Source organism: Perna viridis, chromosome 11 (genome assembly GCF_037379345.1).
Source record: "Perna viridis isolate PV_CMFRI_1.1 ecotype Kerala chromosome 11, ASM3737934v1, whole genome shotgun sequence".
In the NCBI taxonomy this organism is placed as follows: domain Eukaryota; kingdom Metazoa; phylum Mollusca; class Bivalvia; order Mytilida; family Mytilidae; genus Perna; species Perna viridis.
Window position 1 is genome coordinate 11,855,406 of NC_142455.1, and position 22,653 is coordinate 11,878,058.

The window sequence follows — 22,653 nt, forward strand, 5'->3', positions numbered from 1 at the left end:
AACAAAACAACAATAATATATACTAGTATGTGTAGAAATTCAAAGAAAAACACACGAGAGATCAAACAACATATAACCGAAAAAAAATGTGTTTCTAGAAAAGCAGAGGATGCTTACCCTTCCGGTGCACCTGGTCCATGCTCCCAGTTTTTAGAGGAGTCAGAGTTGCTCATTTGCTTTTGATATTTTGTATGTATGATTTTAGTTACTTTATGTTCTTTGTTGTGTATGTCTGATTTCCACGTCTGGTCTTTGTCCCTGGATTGCATTCTTTTGATTACCGCTATAATCTTGGTTCCCTTGGTTACTCTTGCACCAGATTTGTTGGTAGGATAAGCCTCCTCTGCTTTTCTAGAAAACACCACCTGTGTGGCTATAAAGTCAAGTTTATGTAAAGAGAAAATGTGGACAGAGTTTAAAATCACCAATGTTTAGCATATATAGATAGCATCGACATATCGATTTAACGAAATTAATGATTCCTGTGTGATAATTTTCGATAAATTGCGTGTGAAATAAATCCGGTAATTTTACCTTCGGAATACCTCCGCCAATATGTCACAACACCAATCACGAAATTTCAAATTTATGTTCGAAAGTAATAATAAGTTATTGTGAAAATCTATTTCATAAATCGGACAATCTATGGGCTTTCGTAAATGACCCCAAAATAGTATTTGTTCCAAGAAAGCTTTAAGATTTTACTCGTGCTTGGAACAAGTTCGACGCAATCGTTAAATATAGTCGTTCGTTTTTCTTTTCTTATTACACAAATAAAAACCCCTTATTTTTTTGTAGCGGAAATAGCCTGGTAATTCCGATGTCGTCATCATATTTTGGTTATTCACTCTTTCCATTTAATTATCCTATTATTTTTACTAATGAACCTATGATATATAAAGTAACTTCAAAGCAACGAACTTGGTGAGCTGGCTGAAAAGTTGTTTGTCGTTTTTGCCTGTGTGTCCTCTGTTACATTTCCAGTTAAGATTGTTCTCTTTTTGTTCTGAATGAAATTTATTGTATGTGAAGATATGATGACTACCAATTTTTAAAAGTGTTAAGTTTGTTCACTGAGTTCATATATGAAATTATGTTTACTTGTGATAAAAGTCTTTATCTAGTAATTTGAATCACATGCCGGAGATACGGACCAGAGAAAACGTCAAAAACATTCTCTTTCAAACATCGCCGCAGCTGATAAAAAAAGTGTTAATATATGTTTATTACACACTGGAACTTAAATTATGTAACCTGATTTTTTTAATTTCAAATTCGTTGAAGTATACAAAACCATGGATCTTATGGTAGACTTCCGGGCTTTCGTGTGTCTCTGTCTCATCACATTGACTTACATTCGTGACTCATCTGGATTTAACTGTGCTAAGATAAACTCATGCAAGTGTCGCCTCGACGATGGAACTGTTATTAATCTCCGTCCTTTGGGACAGAAAGAGGGGCCAAAGTAAGTAACACAATCTAGCAGCCCCATGTTTTGGCAAGAGGTATTGCTAGAGCAACGTGGCTCATAGAAGGGATTGAGTCTAAAGGATTGCTTTCTACTGGGAAGGTACACAAATGTGCTGTTTCTGTGAGAGGCATGAAAGACTTATTGTTGAGAAACTTTTGTCCGGCAATCACTTTGTTTTTTATAAAGATAAATAAACATGTATGTAAAACCTGTCAAGTTGATATCTCACTAACACATTTTTTAGAGGATTCACGGGAAAAAAATAAGTCCTCAATGATAAGGAAAAAAAACCACTCAAATCACGATTGCTTGATCCGGAAATATAGTAAGAAAATACCAAAGAACAAATGACACATTTTACGTATCTTAGACATACAGTATGTTAACAAAATATCATGCACCTTTTGGTATTTATTTTTCTTTTCAGGTTTAAAGACATCCAGGATGCAGGTGTTGGTGATTTTTGGTCATATAATCCGTGTTTCAGCTTTTCTGAAAACGCATGCAATGATGTTGCTGTGAGTATAATGCGTCAAAGCTCGTACATAATTATTAATAGTTGAAAGTTGCGATTTTTTGCAATTTGCTATATTTTTTTTACGAATACTGCAACCTTTTTCGATAACTCAACGTGTTCACAAATAGTGAACACTGCCTGAAGCGAACCATGAATAATGCGCAATCCTGTCTAAACCTGTCGAAAGTCCGTTTTTAACAAATTGAACCGAACACCTGTTTTAACCGAACTAAATTTAAAGTCAAAAGGGGTTCGATTTAGACAACTTTCACTGTATAAGGTGCAGAAGTCAGTAACATATTTTAAGAAAAAAAATGTAAAATAAAAATGCCATGGAACTAAAACTACATATTAGGAACGATCGATTACTATTGACACTTCGCAATTTATAACAGCAAAATAATTTTTTTCCGAATTTAGAAAGATGTGTGAATGTCCCTTACAGTCTTCCGTAGATTTTTTATTCAATTACTTTCAGGTGTGTCAATTGAGAAATGGGGCAGGTATCAGTACCGGTACACAGGATAGCGCAACGTTTACTTATGACAGCGCTAATGGATTGGCTTTAGTTTACTCAGAAACAACAGATATAAAAAGGTAATTTTATATCTTTTTTTCGTGATTGGATGGCAGGAAATATTTTCACATTATTTTTACATTATTTTTACACAACTTTAACCTTAGTAGCTAATTAGAGGATTTAAAAAATTCACATGAAATCATGTGAATTATGCCTTTGTATCAATTTGAAGCAAATTTCACATGAAAGTTATACAAATTTTATGTGAATGGATTTTGAAGCTCGATTCACATGAATTTCTTCAGAACAATTATTTTCAGGTGCACAAAACATCAGGAGACGGATCTGCTATCAGTCATATACCAAACAAACAAACAACTTTACACACAGAGAAAAAAAAAACAGTCATGAAAGGAATTATACGGGTAAAAATGGATCATACTAAATGTGCAACCGCATTAAAATCAAAAGAGTTGCACCATAATATTGTCAAGATTCTCTCACGGTACAACACTCCCAAAAAACCTGTAACCTTTGGGTTTTGACAGCCGTTCGCGGAAGATTTGATGATATTATATATGCTTTAAGCAAAAAAATTGGTTATCGTCTCAAATTAGCTTTGTTGTAGACCCTTATCAACTTGAATGTTGACTACTCCAGCAACGATATAGGTTGTCTGGCAAGCTATTTTCTGAGTTGGTGCCATCCTAACGGAGGAACGGAATTCCAACCTCTTACGTTGTAGGAGTAGAATTTTGACCAGTTAGATCGCTTGAAATTAGATTATGAATGAAAAATCTATGCTTTTGAAAGCAAAACATTAACACAAGTAGTTATATGAAGTCGGACTTAGCACATGCAGTTGACCTGATCACCTTAAATTTGTACTATTTATAGGACAACTTACGTGTACCTTGCATGTGAAGCCAACGTAGATGGACAGTTAAACCCACTGGGTGAAATTATAGCAGATGGCAACTATGTAAGTAAAGTAGTATACAGTGGCGGATCGGGGAGGGGGAGTACTTCAGGGATTTATCCCTATCCTTCCTCTCTAGTCAGGGAGCGAAGGTGGACTCAAAACCCTAGCTTGAGAGGATTGCCTTTTCCGTTTTGAAACATTTTGTAAGTTCCATGCATACCATTTAACAAAAATGAGAAGATAATAGCCTGGAACCCCTTTTTTCGGATTCCCTACCTATTTCACGAATCGGCAATTTTTTGGGGGGTTGTAATTTTTCATTTTCAATATTCAATAACAATTGACAAGTATCAATGAAGTCGAAAAAAAACGATCAAAAGTACTAAAGGGAAGCGAAAAAAAAACCCCAAAAACAAAACGAAAGAAACATACAAAATATTTAAGAAAAAAATAAAAAGCTTAATTAGAGTCAAGTAAATAATATATAAAAAAGTTACTGTAACACATTTTCATTTTTGATATAAATTTGTATGTTAGGTTAAGGCATTTTATTTGTGGGTAAAACTGGTTTTTCAAATGGAATTGATTGTAAAAGATACATGAGGTGAACGTTGTTTTTTTAAATAAATATCTTTTAGTATTTGTATCTGAACTCGAAATACGCATGTCCAAGACGGGACGATGATGACGACGATGATGGGGATGGCTTGTCCGGAGGTTCAATTTTACTAATTATGTAAGTCTAAACAAATCGGGGACATGCGGAACCTCTTTACCCTAATAAATTTGAAAACGATTGCATTAGTAATTGCAAAGAGTAATCAAGGGAACCAAGTTTATAGCAGTAGTCAAAAGGATGTAATCCAGGGACAAAGACCAGACATGGAAAACAGACATACACAACAAAGAACATAAAGTAACTAAAATCATACCCGGACTCCACTAAAAACAGAGAGCATGGACCAGCTGCACCGGTAGGGTAAGCGTCCTCTGCTTTTCTAGAAACAGCCGCCGAGTTGCTCATAAAAAGTCAATCTAAATTTCTAAAGAAATATACTTAAAGTGTTTTTCTCTTGCAACTCTCATTCTGAAATCACGTATTTCAAATGAATACATTTTCTTTACAAAAACCTATTCGGCACTTCACTGTTTTAAGTAATTGTTTCATATTGTATATGTTGCATGTCATGTACACCTAAAACCTGTATATAAATCGAGAGGAAATCTAGTTCTCTCGAAGTGGGGTTTGAAAGAATGTCTTTCGAATACATGCGCATACACGGAATGATGGGCGATTCTTGAATCAAAATATCAAACAAAATTAAATATATCGACTTCTAACCAAGTGCTCTACAGTAGAAGAGTAAATCATTAATGGAACCAAGATTCTAGCGGAAATCAAAATAATGTAATGCAGGGACAAAGTCCAGACATAGAAAAACAGACAAACACAACAAGGAACTTAGAATAACCAAAATAATACGTACAAAGCAACAGAAGGAAACGAGCAACTCGGACCCCACTAAAAAACTTGGAGCATGGACCAGGTGCACCGGTAGGGTAAGCGTCCTCTGCTTTTCTAGAAACGCCCACCGAGCTGCTCATAAAAAGTCAAGTCCGAGGTAGACGAAAGAGGAAAGGAAAACTATGGCACATTGAACTAATCTGTCCTCATGGTGCAGACCGATCAACTATTACGATCCACGAGTTCATGATGACGACAATAAAACTTCTGTAGTGATGACTTCAATCTTGTAGCAACATTACCCTGTTCCTAATTGTAAGAAATATAGCGTGATACAAAAGTGCGCAGAACGTGTACAATATGACAACATTACGTAACAGTCTGGCTAACATACTGAACAAGAGCGGATCCAGTGATTTTGTGGGTCATGGTAATTATTTGCTCGTGTTTTTTCCCCCCAAATTTATAACGAAATAGATAAACTTTCCAGCCCTGGCATTCCTTCACCTATATCTGCCACTACTAAAGACATTACAAGAACAATTTTCATATTAAAAAAAAAACAAACAAAAAACACTGGTTCCCCTCCGCCACTGCGTGAACCATGATCTTAATTATGCCACAAATAAGTATGTTGCTATTTTAGTTTAAAATTTATACAATGGTATGCTATTATTATACTTCAAAAATTTCAGTTTCTTCGTACTGATAATAGTCTACTTTGCTAGTGGATTCGCATATATGACCGTCGTGAAAAAGGCTGGTGGAGTTGACCGAGTTCCGAACTACACATTTTGGACTGCCCTTCCAGGATTAATAAAGGTAACTATAAAATGTCATGTCTGAACCTGCCAACAGGATTTTTTATTGTAAGGTGAAATTAGTAATTCGGTCGTTTTTTCAGTGCTAATTTGATTACTAAGTCAGATATTTCATGATTACTTGATTATCAAGGTAACCTTTGAAAATATTTTCTGATTATAATTTTGTAATTACATGTATGTTATTATATACATGTACTGATGAACCGCTGATCGCGTCTATTTTATAATTATATACAGTGAAACATTTCTCAACCGAATGCTGAACTGACGATCTGTCTCAATACATTTTGACATTTTAAGTAGCAGTCTTTGTAAGAATCGTGCAAATTCTTTAAAATGTGACACACCAAAATAAAAGGCTACACATATTTATTTTTGTCATTAAGTTTTTTTATAGATCTACATGATGAAATGTATAATTATTTATTCCAATCTGTCTGCTTTTAGGAGTTAATTCACATTGAAAATCCAATAGTTCCTGTTGTATGTTAGTGTCATTCACAGAGTTGCCTCCCTTAATTTTAAGTTCTACAGTGCATTCTATTTAGTTTTTATCTCTTATGAACAAGGGTTCTATGAAAAGCCACATGTAATTTTTTGTTAATTTAAGCATTTTTAACAAAATACCCAAAATAAAAATGTGTAGTCTTTCCAACAATGAATCTTATTTTGCATGATTCTTAGCTGGAGTGCTACCTAATTCAAACGCCTTCCAAAACTAAACAGTTCATACAGTTTTTAAGAGGTTCGGTTTAGACAGGATTCACTGTATTCACTGTGTTCGCTTATGAAACTGACCGAATCCTGTTAATTACATGCATATGGAACTGTATATGTGTATGTTACTGTAACTTTTGTAGGATGGTGCTGCCTTTACTTTTAATACAGCAAAATCACGAGCCGGATATGGAGAGATTAAGTAGTAACTACTTTTGTTGTACAAACAAATAAAAAAAAAACAGATAAACATTTTTTAAATTCATACATAAAATAAAGGATCGTGTACAACAAAAGTCTTCGTCACTTTGAAGCTTTATTTCTATCATACTCCTCGATTGCAACCACCCATCGACAAACCGTTTCACCGAGACTGCTTATGTGTCTGACCTCATCTGGATTCATGTTACCTTCCGCTATCATCCTGCGCACTTTTTCCATTCTTTGAGGCTGAAATTAAGATTGCTCTATATAACAAGGTAAAGGAGTAGGGACATTAAGGGCTTTTATTGGTGAAATCAAAAATGAAAATTAATCCGCAAGTTTTGCGAGGGATAGTTTTGAATTTTGAGACTTGAATCCGTAACAACCGAGGATAATAAGGATAGTTTATCATAATTATGTGAAAATATTAAGTTGTTTATTGAATGTGCACATACATGTAGTTTTCTGGAGTAGGATTGCACTATGTATAGCGGATTTCTATCATACATCAGACAAATACGCAAAAACACCCCTTCAATATGAAGTAGGATCTATTTCATGTTGAGCGTAATGAGGACTCCGAATGTACCGAACACGAAGGTAGTACCGCAAAATATATAGTTATGGCCATAATCTTATCTAAAATTATGCAGTCTGATATATTTATGCCTAACCTTAGGTCTCACTAACCACTTCTAACGTTTCCATTACTTTTCATGTTAAAAAAGTAATTTTCAAACTCTCACTGTGAATTCCCAGGACAAATGACATCTTAAAGTTGCATACCGTTGCGAAGCTTGGAAAATAAGGCTTCCAAAATCATTATGCTAATGGTACCATCATTGTAGAAATTCTTCACAAAATTTACTTGAATAAATAATACTGAAAATCCACATTTTTACTTGTTCTGCTAACTGACAGCATGGAGGCAAATTACTCACACATGTAAACAATATTCATACACTTTTGTATTTAATTACATATATGATTTTAAAGTACACATTCTCAGCTTTATTTTTACTACTTTTAATCATAATACACACAAATAATGCACTTACAATGCATATGTCTAGGTTCAGTGTGTTTTTAGTACTACATAGGGAGGTGGCCATTTGACCCGGAAGTGGTTAGTGAGACCTTAATTAGAATTATGGTTAGTCTTTATTTTTCATAGGGTCAAATAGTTACATATAACATGACTTTTTAATGCTTAACCTAAAGTATTTTAGCCTAGGCATATGCATAATATGGATTTATTGGCCAATCGAATCATATGCAACATCCGGAATTTTTTGTCCAAACGCAGATGATAGGTCTAGTATATTAAATATGCCGAATACAAATGCATCCAAGGAGCCACAAATATGTGCTCGAATGGCTGACATGGCTATCTGTGGTTTGGTTGTAAGCTCGCACATCAAACTAATTTAAAGTAGGGTCTGTTCGATTGATAAAGCGTTCTTGTCCTGAAATGCATGAAAAATCTACCACAGGAGGTTGAAAACTACAATCCATCAATCAATCAAGTGTCGGGGATTTTGTTTTTGTTCATCTGTCCGAAACAAATTATAAATGCCATTAAGATGTCAGCGAAGCTGTGCCGATAATTGAAAAAAAATGGAGTTAGTCTCACTTCGAAGCATCGTCTATGGCCTATGAATTGCACATGTGAAACAAAATAATTGGAAAATGCAGGGGCGGATCCAGAAATTTATAAATTTGTGATTTTATTCCAGATATTTATATATATCTTTTCAAATTTTTTCTTGCAAATATTAAAATTTTCTCAGTTTTCAAAAAAAGGGACCCGGACCCCCTGGACCCCCCACTGAACTGGTCCTGCTTCCGAGTTTTAGGTTTCATGATATAACCAAACTTAAATTGCCTTCAAGAAGAAAACGAATCTCAATCAAGCTTGTTTTCATGTATAAACATACTTACTGATATATTGTCTTTGTCTAAGTTCCTCAATTTTTCAACAAAGTCGCTCGGGTTTGCTAACAAAAGTTTAATATCTCTCCAAGTACTTTTTTCGCCTAGCAAAATGCTAACAGCCATGAATGTTGACATTAACTTTGATGGCGCTGATGCAAAAGATCTGATCTCAGCATAGTCCCTCTTTCTAACCTAGGAAAGAAAATAAAACAAATCACCAATGATCACCCTCAGTTCTGCTCTATGCTTTATGCTGTCATGGTGTTACGAGATAGATATATTGATTATGGTTTATTGTCTATGACAGACACTTCAAGGATTCCAGGACAAATAATGGCTGACCAACCGTTCGATCAAACAGTGCGTCGTACTTCCGGCATGCTGCGTCGGATTTTTATATTGTGTCAGCTCACAGAAGCAACGACCTGCAGGTAGGCATGTTATACCACTCGGACACATTATTCCGACTCCGAGGCAACCAGTTGCCATTTTGTCCCCTAAAATACAGTGTGCTTGTTGTAGAAGCAATAATTATTGCTACCAATTTTCATTTTTGGGGTTTTTGATCCTTCAGGATCAAAATATCTTGTGTCACCGGTTCATCACTGGTACGTCCTTACTATTTCTGAACACTACACAAAAATATAGTTCAAATGTAATTCCTTTTATATCAACCAAAGATTTAGTGACTTCTTTTTGGCCTTTTACCATTTATAAACATACGTGAAGAGCAATGTTTTTAACCAAGTAAAATTTGCTGGAAAATTCAAATTGATAAAAGTGTCTAGTAGAAAATCTTTTGTTTAGGAAATTATTTTATTAACCTGAACTTGATTTTAGTTATGTGTAATTATAAATGAAGGATAAATACTCTGTCAATATAGTTTTTGAAAGTAAATACACCTTCACTTTAAGTTTGAAATTGGGGGATAAGGTGAACTGGAACAAAACTTGAAAATGTGTGTGAAATTGGATCAGTAGTATGCATTAACTTTCAGTTTATACATATTAGTGAGAAAAAAACCAGTTCTTAATAATATTTAAAATGCAAACGTATGATCACAATTTTCTTTAACATCATGTAATCCTTGAAATTTTGTTCATGCTACAATTTTCACAAGAATCAAAAACCTCCAGTGCTTTAAGCACTTTGATTACGCTTATGTAGTGACTTGGCTTGGAATCGACGTCCCCGCCACTCGCACTTCAAGCGAGTGCGCCACTCATTGTTCTTTATTTACGAGTTTATTTATATAAATCACTGTCCGCCTGTCTATCTTTTTATGTATCAGTGAGTCATACAAAGTCAAAATTAGTTCACCATTTATATTTTTACTAGTAGATGTCCTTTTGTGTCTTAAATAGCGTCTTAAATTTCCTTTCCTGTTAAGTCTACCTCGGGTGTAACATTTTGTGAAAAACTCGGTATGCGTTTCTAAAAAAAAAGCAATGAGCCTACCCTACCGGTGCACCTGGTCCATGCTTCCAGTTTTTTAGTAGAGTCCTGTTTGCTCATTTACTTTCGTTTGTATATACTAGTAATTATATGCGTTTTGGTTTGGCTATGATCGACATGCTCTTTGTTGTGTGCGTCTGTTTTCCTTGTCTAGTTGTTATCCTTGGATAACGTTCTTTTTCATTTCTCTTTCGATAACGGTATGTTGATCTGGTAAACAAGGACTGTGACTGCTGGACGTTTAATTCAATTTGATTTTATAGTCCAAAATTTAAATTTGAAATGCATGGCTTGCTCTTTTACTACGACCCTGCTCCTGCCCTCATCAATATACAGTACCTATTAGTTGATAACATTGTTGTTTTTATTAACTTGTGTACTTGATCATGTGCTTGGACGACGATGAATATCCAGCGAAGCATAGCCACCTGGAAAATAAAACTACGCGGATGGCTGGACATACCACTATACATTTCAACTCGTTGAAAAATAAAAGCTGTAAATAGTATTCAGAGGTTCTTACCAAGGAAAACGATAAATGTTATATAAATTACACGCATATTCACAATAATTTAAGCATCAATCGTGGAACATGAAGATTTACTTACATTTTCCAGCTCATCTAATACATCTTCAATGTCCATTTTAACCTGTAATGAAATTACACATTTGTATTTATGTTTTGATGGTTAATCAAATATGTGTCCAGATACAATTTATCTTAGGATTAAGCTCCGGCATGCACTTTCTCAATTTCTTGCAAAGAGGGTAAATTCGCTATTTCAACGCTTTACACTCCCGTCACACTCAGTGCTTAACCCCACCCCTTTATGCAAATTAGCACAGTACCCCTGAAATAGCTTCGCGGATTTTTAATGAGTAAGTGCTCGTGCCTTGTGGTTTTTCACATCCCGTATAACAGCACCTAAAAGTTAGCGGAGTGATACGTACTTAGTGAATTAGGAAGCGGTTATACGTCTGCGTTGGATATTGATACTTTCTATATCGTATAGCTTCTTTTCCAATGTCGTATATCATTTGTGCCATGTATGTACAGAGAAATCTCTCTAAACGGAACGCTGATCATAACAGAACTTGTCTAACTTGACTACTTCAGTTCCGAAGTAATTTGAACGCACATGCAGCTCGGCATGTGTTAAAAACATATCTGCACAAAAAGAAGTGGCCATAAACTGGACAAATGTACCAGTCTCAAAGGAGCTCGGTCTCACAAATTCATTGTCTTTAAGGAAACTGAACACAACTGTGAAGATATTTTCACCTAATCTCAGGCGTGGATTTTATGGCAAATCTCAAATTCCCACCCCCCCCCCGCCCCCCGCGTTCCGAACAATTGGTCTGATTAGTCGTATTTTCAAGTGAGACAGCCTCGTGTTTTTATGCTTACCAACAAAAGATGAAGTGATCTAATTCGTTTTCTGCGTGATTCGGAGCTTTAAGTTTTATTTATGTCGATCCGATTTCTAGAAATTACGTATCCTCAACTGGATAGCAGTGGTTTGTTTTCATAGAAGTTGAGCGGCAACTATATCGACCTGCTTTCACTATTGGTGATACAGGTAAGAAGGACGATGTGTATTTATGATAATTTCTCATTCGATATTTCCCCGTGCAGGTTCGGGTGTTAAAAGAATAGGCCTGCAGCAGCGCTAAACTTGTCGTAAAATGCGACTAAATAGTGCTCAGAACCCTAGCCGGGGGCTAGGGCGCTCTGCCCACAGAGCAACTGAGCTGTGTGCCCCAGGTGGTGGAATGGGGTACCCCTGGCGTGTTACATGCTGGGGTTGTCAGGCTATAATACGGAAAACCTGACCGCAAACCATAGTGGTGCACCGTGTTGGGAAAGATGCCACGTTCCTCGCACGTTAAAGAACCCTACTGTGGTATTCTCCCGGACTAGGAACCATAGGGCTCCGCCACAGGAGGCTAAATTGCCCGACCCTACTCACCTCTCCCTTTTTCCAGTGACAATCAAAATTTCTCGACCCCATTGTCCTTGTGTCCCATCCCTGTTTCATTTCATCATTTCATGTTCATTTTATCATCAATTTCATGTTCATCGCCTGAATATAGCTGAAATATTGCTGCTCGGACGTTAAACCCCAACAAACAAACAAAAACATCATTCGATATTAATTAACACAGCTCATGAGTACTTTGATCGAAGCAGCACACTAGATAAAGCCCTATAAACAAGTAGCTTTTATTTTGCATACCTTTGTAGATTTCGTACCCCAACGATAAGTGGAACCAGTATCGTATTGCATATCCCTGAGCGGGTGTACGTCAAAACATGGATGCCATAAAAATATAGTGCATTTTCTTTTTGCCTCTCTACAAACTAATGTTTTGTCAAAAGACATGAACAATGACTTACAAAATAGAGCAAACATCACACTGTAAGATGAAGAACTTTTTTAAAAGAAAATCTAACATAATATCATAAAAATGTTCCACTGAAAACGTTGGTTTGGTGAGTGCAAAACGAAAGTGAAAGTAGGGAAAATGGCTATTTATAGTTCAAGACTACTTTTCTGTCCAATCTTCGTGGACTCACCCTATTTTCTTTGCGGGAAATTATTTTTTCACATGTCCTTAGAAATGCTACATAAGTGAAAGTTTTATTGAATCAATTTACATATTTTTAAATAAAATCCTAAAAATATGCACTTCACTATAGAAGTCCATGGGAAAATTAATACGATACTGAGACCAAGTCAAAAGTAATTCCGGCTCTCTGAAATTAATGTAGTTGACCTGAGGTATGGGAGGTAATCCAATTGATTATAATAAATGGACAATGTTTATAGACCCTTTTGTGCTCAATATACACTTACGCGAGGTAGGGCTTGGGTAGAACAAGAATTTTCCTCGCGGAAGTGTATATTTAGTATGCTCTGCGTATGTTCATCGATTATCCTACAGTTAGCACAAAAAGGTCTATTTCCAGAAAAAAAAACTTGCATTATAGCCAATGAAAACACGAATATCCATACAGGTTTTTTAAATATACATGTAACTAATGCCGAACAAGCCGACGACGACAGTCATCAAAACAATACAAAAAGTCATACAATTAGTAAAATATTACATAGAGTACGCGTACGGTTTCAAGTAGCAAAATAACACTTCTTACCTGTCATAAGCACCAAAGTTCAATAACTATGTCAGAAAATAAATCAACAAATGAATATTGATTCCATGGACTCGCAGTTGAATGAATACTATACTCTGTTACAAAAAAAAGACACACACACAATTGACCTACTACATTAAAGCTGCATTAGCTGTCATTTTCGTAAATTTTTGTTTCTGTTGAAATATACCTTAACTTTATTTCTACTAAATTGTACTTTTCTTGTATAATTGCATTCGATATCCACAAATAAAATGTGTTTAATACATGAAATGGGTGTCTATATATTTATTGTCTTGCAAGACAAAAAATCGACTCATGGTGACCTTAATCCACGCATGTGCTGTAAGAGCCTCTTTAAAAAAAACAAAAACAAACCTGTTTGCAAAGCGAAAGTGGTAATTAGTGGTAAGGAAAACCATCGGATTCAAGCCGTAAAAGACAAAAGTTCGAATATAATACAAGGATCCTTGTAAAATTTACGTATTGTGATATAATGTGGCACAAATATGGTCAGTTAATGTCATTATTTATTTGAAAACTAATCAAGAATTAGATGAAATGAAATGTAAACAAGACACGTGCATACCTTTGTATCCGTTATTGTTATTTTTTTTACCAAGGTTAAAGTATTTTTAACCCAGGTTAATGTCCTGTCGGCAATCTTCGGAAGTAATGGCGAAAAATAATTAGATCTGAGCTATCGATCTTTGATTTTAAAAACGTTGTTTTCACAACATTCTGAAGGCATTATCGACATTTATTGATTCAATTGCATTACTTACAAACTTATTTCATTTTATCAGCAAAATTCGGTAGAATCAAAACTGAACAAATTTGGCAGCTAATGCAGCTTTAAGAATTGTATATCTTGATTGCTTTTCATTCGTGATTTTATTTAGTTGTTGAGTGTATTTAAATACACTATATGTACTTACAAATGTAGTATATTTCAACGCGTTTATGCTTGAACATTTAAATGTGTGTCAATATGACATAATATGTTCAATTAATTGTGTAGGAATATAGATTAAACAATTAAAAATGCGTAAATTCACGTAAAATCGAATTTGAATTCCATTTATATGGATCAAAATTAATCTAGTTCACCAATTTTTGTATATACGTAGAAGTCTTTATGAATATCAGATAAAGCATGTAAAAACCCCCAGAATTTGTTTCAATTTCTTATTCAGAAACAGTCACAGATCTTAGTTTTTTATTCGGTTGTATTTTTGAGATAATAATTATATTTATATAGATTGTATTTTTCATAAAATATTATTAAATACACACATATCCTAATATAGGGAAGGCAAAGCTTCAGTAGATATTGATGTAGCATTTTGCTTTGACGAAAGTTTCTCAAGTGGTCATTATCTACAAATTTTTAGACGATATTCTATACATAAACAAGAGTGAGCTGTTTAAGAAGTAACATAAATGTAATCAGTAAACATGGTAAATACCAATAAACATACATGTAGATATACGGCTAGTCTGAACCCATTTTTCCAATTTTAATGATTGTACATAAAATCGGCATTTTGCCATAGCTTTCCTTTCCTCTTTCAACCCTGGACTTGACTTTTTATGAGAAACTCGACGGATATTTCTAGAAAAGCAGAGGACGCTTACCCCACCAGTGCACCTGGTCTGTGCTGTCGGTTTTTAGTGGAGTCCGATATTTAGGTTGTTTCATGTTTTTTTTTGTTGTTGTCTGTTTCTGTTTTCCATGTGGTCTTTGTCCCTAAATTACATTCTTTTTATTTCCGCTAGAATCATGATTCACTTTATTACCCTAGCAAACGATGTTATTGTATTGGTCGAATTAATAGTGAATTGAATGTATGATTTTCTAAAAAGAAAATACTGATTTGTTCACGGAAAAAAACTATGGTAACGTAAAAATATGGCGTATACAAATTGATAAAGGATATCGCCTGCGTGGCTGCAGCTAAAGTAGACAGAAAAAGCATAGTTTGTCCAATAGGGTTTTCTATACTTTTCATCACCTCTCCCATTGGTGCTGTATCAATTCTAAATACATTGGTACATAAATATCACTGCACCCGACAAAACAGTGAGTCAATCATTAAAGTAAACCGTAAATCTTCCTCCTGTCTTAATTCTCCCTACCCGTGTGACTTGGGATACTCGACACGAGATATGGAAAGCAGAAGAATCCTTACTGTATCGACGCATCTGGTATATATGTTATGATTTTGTTCTTTTGTTGTCCTTCATCTATGCCACTTAGTTGTGGAATAATCGTGAACTCATTTTGCCTTTGGTGTCAAAAATGCATTTGAAACCCAAAATTTCGCAAGCATATTCCAGTACTACATCAAAGTGCATCCTACCGTTTTTTTTACGGAAAAGTTGCAGTTGAAATGAAAGAAAATCACTGAAGTGTGATGGAGCGCGCCACCTCTTTGGTCATGCAGTCAGAATGCCCAACCGCTCTTCAATGCATTCCTGTATCCACCCTTGTGTGTACACTTCAGCATAATTACGTTTAATTTTTATCGGAAAACTGGAAAAGGGGCAGTTATAATAGCAAGTTATGTTGGACAAAGAAAAAGCAAAATGATGACTAAAAATATTCATCCAATGAGCAATAAATAAATAAATAAACAAAAAACAGTCATACTAACGCTTGCCATGTGAAAAAGTTGAATTATGTGACTTTGATTGTTAACCTTGGAAATTATAATTGTCCTTTTTCCAAACAAACCTTAAGTTGAAACGCGTAAGGAATGTTTAAAATTTTTAAGGATAATAAACTATCTTAAGTTATTCATGTGCAAGGATATTGCAAAATGATGAAAGATATCTCCCCTCAAAAAAGAAAAAAAAAAGAAAAGAAAAGAGCAAAATAGTCTCTCTTCCTTGCAATTTTATTACCAAAGAGTATAGTACAATTCAAATGGTCAAAACGAAGAATTAAATGTAACAAAATCCTACAATACAAGTTCCCTTTTCTTCGTTCAAGTGCCGTGTTTTGTTCCGAGTAGTTACAATGCATACTTGAAGTTCCTAATTACACTGACTGCATCAATATATATGTCTTTTAAAGATTGCTGTATCCTTTCTTTTTTCTTCTAAAAACCAAAACAAAGCCGTCCTGAAATATAATGATGATATGCAATAAATAAATTCACACCTGCTCTACAAAATGGTATATTCCTTATATACATATCTTTTATTTTCTTATGTTCAAGTTTGAAACTACATTGTAATCATACTAAATATTTTAAGCATTCAGTAATCGTTGGTTTATTCCACCACTCATCATAATAGGGTATGTAAGTCTCGTCATGTGACCTTGTGGTTTCACGAGAATGGGTTCTGGTCTACCACTCAAAAGCATGGGGATTTGTCATTTACAGAGCATTGAGTTTATCTTTTTGTGTAAAAAATACCGATAAAAAATGACAAATACCTATTTCTACATGATAAAGGTATTAAGAAAAAAAGAACAGAAAATAAAAGATTTTGCAATGTTACACAGCGTTTCGAGTACCCAGAATTAAACAATAAAATGCAGATCGGTCTTCGGTTTTCAATACGTTCTGCACCGAAAATTCCGCTAAAGAAAACGAAACTAGAACGAGACTTGCATACCCTATACCAGAAGAAACAGAATGAGAAACATTGGAAAAGAAGACTTGTTTCCCTTTTTATTTTTAACTTGACTGTAGCCTTCCGTATAATTGACTGATTTGGATGATTCTATAAAAGCAAAAGAAACTTCTATCAAGGCAACTTATCTTTGTTAATCTTTGGAAGTTTGTCATTTTTCCTTAAGTAGTTAGCTTTGTAACGGCCGACAAGACTGCAAAAAAATGTAGATATCTTTTTCCAAATCAGAACATAAGTACAGGTAAATGATAATTACATGTAAATTGCTGGAATGTATTTCATTATCAGTTCGCTGCCATTCATACCTTGATCAAAAAGGGCAATTCTGCCCAAAACTGTTGATTCGGTATTATATCTCTTCCTTTCTCTTTCTGTAGAAACTTTTTATAAACTATTCCGATGGTAAAATAAAGAATCACAAGTCCTGAAAAACTTGAAAAAACAAACACAAGAAAGAAATTGTCATCAATATTGTATAAGCATAGCAAAGCTAACAACTTAACTAAATGAACGCCTACATAGAAGGACAGTTAAAAAAAAAAAACCATTCATCCATGCAGCATTTAAGACTACAAGCAGTCTAGCTTTTATTGTAAATCCCCTTCACGTTAAGGGTGTGTGCACCACCTCTCACAGTCATATAACGAACAAAACCTGACCAAGGTGTGCTCCAAAACGGAAAATAGTACACAGATATACTTGTGATATTCAACAATATATATAAATTCAGTATGCTGCTCTGTGGTTACTCCAGCAATGCTAAAGATTGTCTAGCAAGCTATTTTCTGACTTGGTGCCATCGTTGGGGTATGGAGGAACGAAATTCCAACCACTTACATTGTAGGAGTACTCTGTGGTTAGTTCATTCAAAAAGTAAAATTTCGACCGATCTAAACCTTGCATTGTGGATTTGATAGAGGTCAGATTGTAACGGATATGTGTTATATTTATTGTGGAATTATGCGTTATAGAAGTTTCTACTTGTTCACTAATACCATATGATAATATTAAGATAATTCATTGTAAAGAGTGGATACCAAATATTATGACGACAGCCGAATACAGCACAAGATATATAATGAGTGTGCATTAGTTAGATCTTCTAAAGCGTTCTTGGCATAATTTATTGTGTTTTGGTTTCTCACGATTGGTATTGATTATTATATTTATTATTTAGATTTTCTTCGTAAGGTATAACATTATTTCAATTTTGTTCGATCGGCCGATTAATCTGCATATCGGTGACGATTTGGCGGGAGAAGGTCCGAGTGTAAAGGTATACCGAATTTATTTCATTATGTGAATTATTGAAATTTATCACTGTACAGGGAATATTCGATAAATTTCTTGCTTTCTATATAATAACACCTACCCAATCACCACAAAATAACCAACTGACAATGACTGTGATTCTGGGATAGTCTCACCAGGGACCCGCCCACATGAATATTTGCTCCTCAGAAATATCAACTGCAATATCATATTTAAAACCATTTTATTAAGAAAGCACACATAATTTGTTCGCACACACTCAAGTTAAACCGCAACTGTAATACCACTATATAGTTACTTAGTCGCATACGTACACAAATCATAAATGTAGGAGTTACAACATGTATTCCATTCTTAACTTTATTAATTCAATATTAGGGAATCTACTTGTACATCGGTTTAAATGATTACACAATGGATAGCAATATATCAACAAATAATGTAATTTTTGCATTTGTTTTCTAATGTAACATCCCCTATCTGTCCTAAAGATGTATAAATCATATATGTATTTTTTGTATTTTTATGAGACTTACCCTTTTAGCCCAAATGTAATAATGGTAAATGTGCCCTTGATATGGTTGTGATTTATTAGCACTGTCATTATCTTTATCTAAAACAACTTACATTAAAATTAGGCTGGATAGGTCCCTGAACTTGTAATTCTCCTTCAAGAGATTCGTCACAAAGCAGATATACTGCTGATTGTTGCCTGTCAAAATAAAGTACTTTTTGATTTAGTTTATTAAAAGATACTCAACTGTTGGAGTTAAAATGCGACCAAACATTATGTGTTCTCTTCCGTCAAATACAAAATTGATTACTTATAAAATAACTTTTTGGAAGAGTTATTAAATAAACCATGATTCGAGCGGAAATAAAAAGAGTATAATCTAGGGACAAAGACCCGAAACGAAAAACAAACTTACACAATAAAGAAAACAAAATAACCAAAATAATACATACAAAGTAATAAAAGAAGTCGGGACTCCACAAAAACTGGGAGCATTGACCAGGTGTACCGGTGGGGAAAGCGTCCTCTGCTCTTCTAGAAACACACGCCGAGTTCATGAAAAGTCAAGTCCAGGGTAGAAATATAAGTAGAAGTACGGTCGATTAGGTATATCATGCTAGTTTCGCATAATTGATAATCGGTTTTGGGACCAGGGTATATATACACCGGTTTCCTGATTTTCAATATCGAGAAGGGCGTAGACCAGTAAGCTGTACACTCTGTTTACACGAAGTTTGATTTTTTAAGTTTGTGTGATTATACTTTGTATGTCATGCGTTTGTATTTTCTGATTATACTTGATATCATTTTTTGTATATCGTAATTGGATCGACTTAATGATTTCAGTTTGTCATGGACTTTTGATTTGATGTATATTTTGATTAAACTGGTCTGCGAACCTGATACTACCTACGAAAGATCTGTTAATATTTTATCCAGATAACAAGATAGGTTGGGATCACTTCACTTGAGTTCATTGTATGCAGAAGCAATCTGTCTATCGGTTCCTTAAGGAGGTAGACCTAGGGTAAGGGTTATAACTCTTGAAATCAATATGTTTGTATCATATTCAATTTCACCAAAGCCTATCAAGCTTTCATTTGAAACAGAATGAAATGAATCCTAGTTACTTTGATGCTAACATGAGATTAGTATAATATGCTGAATACAAACGTTCCTATGATTTGCAAGAGTTACGTCCCTTACCCTAGGTCTACCTCCTTAATACCTAACTATATATGAGCCATTGGTTATCTAAGCATGATATAGAAAGAGGCATAAGCACATAAATATTTTATGTACGTTTGAACATATTAAGTGAATTTAGAAAATAAGAAAGAGGAAAGAAAACTATAACACGTTGAACCTTACTGCTACTAGTTCTGTTCTAACACAAAAATCATATCAGTCCATCAATAACTACACTGTAACATGCTATAATCATTCACCCGTTCACTAACATATCATCACCCCTTTAACAAACATTATATATTTAAACCGTTAAAAATATTATGCTACCACCCCTTATCACATGTTAAAATAACAACAACCCCTTAAAAACATGTTATTATCAAAACATTTACAAACATGTTCGTAAAAGTGTGATTATCGATACATTAACAAATTTTGATTATCAGAATAATGAATAAGTGAACATTATCCACGTTTAAAGGGTAAAAAGGAACTATATACAAATAAAATTTAAATAAAACGTAAAAAAGTCAGGGGCAAAAAGTAATAAAAAGAAACTTAACAACTGCCAACCCACACCACTGAGATAAGATGTCCTTCAAAATTGAATTTTGCCCCTCGGCAAAGGCCGTATTCATTATTCTTACATGTATTTACGTTTGATTTGAGCCACTTCACAACATATATTATTTTAATTTGATTATCAACCCATTAACATAATTGAGTACTTTAACAACCACTTTGATATCAACCCATTAAAACAGATTGCATACATATCTGCATATGTTCCGTTCTCTGCTAGCTGCAAACTAAGGTACAGAATTAACGCTCCATTTTGGCCATCATCAGTACATTGAGCAGTTTCTTGTCGGCCAGCTTCAACAAATGTTGATTGATACTGAAGACACACCTAAACTAGTAAAAAACAATACACTTTTATATTAATTGTGCTCATTTTTTAATACGTCATTCCGCGACTTGTTCACTTTTTTGCATAATTTCTAAGCACGACTGAAAAGCATGGTTGAGACACTGGAATCTTAATTCACAATGAGTCGGATGTGAATTCGTACGGATCACTTCATATAATAGAAATTGGTTATAATTCCTTTTTAATTCAAAGAAAAGTAACATAATTTACGGAGCCAATCCAGGATTAAGCGGAACAGCAGCCTCTTTATATATTTGAGCAACGGTATGTTGTGAAACAGGAAGTGGTTATGCGGTCTCTGAAGGAGAAATGAATCGTACCGCTGCATTTTGACATGTTCCTTCTGTGAAAGGTGCACATGGATTATAGGAAAATTTTCTATCTCCGGATGCGTCAGGTAAATCTTTAAACCTGAGGAAAAGAAAATAAAAGTACAGAAAAGCCGGATGAAAAGTTACTCCTGTAATTTCTTCAAAGGACCAATATACCGAGTCAATAAAAGTTGGATGTGAGCTTGATATACCCATAATGCATGGCAAAGATATAAAAAAAAAATATCTGGAAAGGTATAAAAATTATCTATCCATAAACAATTTTCCACATCTTATGTATGGGCTCCGCCTTCTCTCCTGTAAATATTTCATAAACATTTAGTCTGAAAACTAATCATGAGTGCATTTTTACATGAAATAATATAGAAAATAATAAAAATGAGTCGGACCAATATTTTTAAACTGACCCGCATACAAGCAGTCGTCACTTTATCTCATGTATGCTGCGGGCTTTATGAGGATGCAGTGACTTCTTATTAAGTCTATGATGGAACTCGTCCAGGGACTGAACCCGCGATTTGCCACCGGTTAGCACGCTAGCACGAGTCAACTGAGAATAGTATAAAACACTGTGCTTGCTACAATAACTTGCGTACAGAGCTCTTGCACTCTCCGTAAGAAGTTTGTTTTGTACAGGGGCCACACCCAATATATGCCTCTACGTGTATAGCCAAAAGGACTGATTACATATAACGTTATATAATAGATAAATCTACCTATTTTGGAAGGACAGACTGAGACCATAAGAAATGAGTGTAACAAAATGCGCCACAATAAAGACATGAAAAAATTACCTTGCAGTGCCATCATAGTTTGCTAGTGGTGAAATGTCAATGAAAGTTCCATTTTCAAGGTCACATTTGCAGGAGTTGACTGTTTTAATAGTCAGGCAATATTTTGATAAAATAAAACTTAAAATACACAACTGTAAAGTAATGTTGTCACAATAAATCATGTTAATCGCAGCCTGATATGTGTGCATGTGTGTATGTACCAAGTTTTATTGATATAACTTAATATACATTAATGCATAGGATACATACTGAGATAATTAAAGCTATATACAATTTTGATAAATATCTAATATAATAGATAAAGATTTATATATTTATTGAAGATCATGGAAAAAGATATATTAGACGAGAAGGACATGTACGTTAGTGGCCTAATTTAGCCCTTGGTAACGCTGTGCAGAATGTTAGAATACACATACATAATAGTTACATATGGACTACTTGGTCAACCGGACAAATTTATCATTGTACGATTTGACTGACTCAGTCTACATTGCGGATCCAGGGGTGCAGGGGGTTAGCACCCCGCCTTTTTGTTGGAAAATTTGTCATTTCCGTGTGTAAATATGACAAAAAAGGTAAATAATGCCTAACATCCCCCTTTTTTTCCGAGGAACTCCGGCTAGCATCCCTTTTTTTTCGACGCGTCTGGATCCACCCCTGGTCTAATATTTTTTCCCTGATCGCTTGCAAAACAAATAGAATTTTACTTAATTTGTGACTGTTCGGATTTCAGTTATAAATAAAATGGTTAAGACAGGCTTCCGACTGTAAATGGTATTGTTT

General features: G+C 34.6%; 3 protein-coding genes across 5 annotated transcripts; 1 reads left to right on the forward strand and 2 right to left on the reverse strand.

The window, feature by feature from the left end:
* The first annotated feature begins 1,109 nt into the window (after nt 1-1,109).
* LOC148602995 (uncharacterized) lies at nt 1,110-6,720 on the forward strand. The gene is made up of 7 exons (XM_088553932.1): nt 1,110-1,465; nt 1,899-1,989; nt 2,467-2,585; nt 3,406-3,490; nt 4,069-4,166; nt 5,591-5,717; nt 6,580-6,720. Exons 1-7 carry the CDS (start codon nt 1,296-1,298, stop codon nt 6,640-6,642), a joined length of 753 nt encoding a protein of 250 aa, XP_088410058.1. The 5' UTR covers nt 1,110-1,295; the 3' UTR covers nt 6,643-6,720.
* LOC148602996 (dynein axonemal heavy chain 2-like) lies at nt 6,677-13,320 on the reverse strand. 2 transcript variants are annotated; one of them, XM_088553934.1, is made up of 4 exons: nt 13,189-13,320; nt 10,640-10,681; nt 8,582-8,767; nt 6,677-6,886 (listed from the first exon to the last, which is right to left on the reverse strand). In XM_088553934.1, exons 2-4 carry the CDS (start codon nt 10,673-10,675, stop codon nt 6,740-6,742), a joined length of 369 nt encoding a protein of 122 aa, XP_088410060.1. In that variant the 5' UTR covers nt 10,676-10,681; nt 13,189-13,320; the 3' UTR covers nt 6,677-6,739. The 2 variants fall into 2 exon arrangements, with proteins under 2 accessions (XP_088410060.1, XP_088410059.1); XM_088553933.1 differs by lacking the exon at nt 13,189-13,320 and adding an exon at nt 12,269-12,385.
* Nucleotides 13,321-16,070: 2,750 nt separating this feature from the next.
* LOC148602997 (uncharacterized) lies at nt 16,071-22,047 on the reverse strand. 2 transcript variants are annotated; one of them, XM_088553524.1, is made up of 7 exons: nt 21,868-22,047; nt 21,062-21,152; nt 20,584-20,720; nt 18,733-18,817; nt 18,206-18,303; nt 17,139-17,265; nt 16,071-16,315 (listed from the first exon to the last, which is right to left on the reverse strand). In XM_088553524.1, exons 1-7 carry the CDS (start codon nt 22,026-22,028, stop codon nt 16,262-16,264), a joined length of 753 nt encoding a protein of 250 aa, XP_088409650.1. In that variant the 5' UTR covers nt 22,029-22,047; the 3' UTR covers nt 16,071-16,261. The 2 variants fall into 2 exon arrangements, with proteins under 2 accessions (XP_088409650.1, XP_088409651.1); XM_088553525.1 differs by having other exon boundaries at nt 17,090-17,265.
* Between the last annotated feature and the right edge of the window lie 606 nt (nt 22,048-22,653).

Coding starts and splice junctions, on each gene's coding strand:
- LOC148602995 (XM_088553932.1), top strand. CDS start 1,296: ATGGATCTTATGGTAGACTTCCGGGCTTTCGTGTGTCTCTGTCTCATC. Junction 2,586..3,405: donor GAAACAACAGATATAAAAAG/GTAATTTTATAT, acceptor TACTATTTATAG/GACAACTTACGTGTACCTTG. Junction 3,491..4,068: donor TTATAGCAGATGGCAACTAT/GTAAGTAAAGTA, acceptor AATATCTTTTAG/TATTTGTATCTGAACTCGAA.
- LOC148602996 (XM_088553933.1), bottom strand. CDS start 12,319: ATGCAATACGATACTGGTTCCACTTATCGTTGGGGTACGAAATCTACA. Junction 8,768..10,639: donor TATTAGATGAGCTGGAAAAT/GTAAGTAAATCT, acceptor TTTCTTTCCTAG/GTTAGAAAGAGGGACTATGC. Junction 6,887..8,581: donor TAGACAAAGACAATATATCA/GTAAGTATGTTT, acceptor TCTTAATTTCAG/CCTCAAAGAATGGAAAAAGT.
- LOC148602997 (XM_088553524.1), bottom strand. CDS start 22,028: ATGATTTATTGTGACAACATTACTTTACAGTTGTGTATTTTAAGTTTT. Junction 21,153..21,867: donor AACTATGATGGCACTGCAAG/GTAATTTTTTCA, acceptor TCTTTTCCTCAG/GTTTAAAGATTTACCTGACG. Junction 18,304..18,732: donor CTATCCAGCCTAATTTTAAT/GTAAGTTGTTTT, acceptor ATGATATTGCAG/TTGATATTTCTGAGGAGCAA.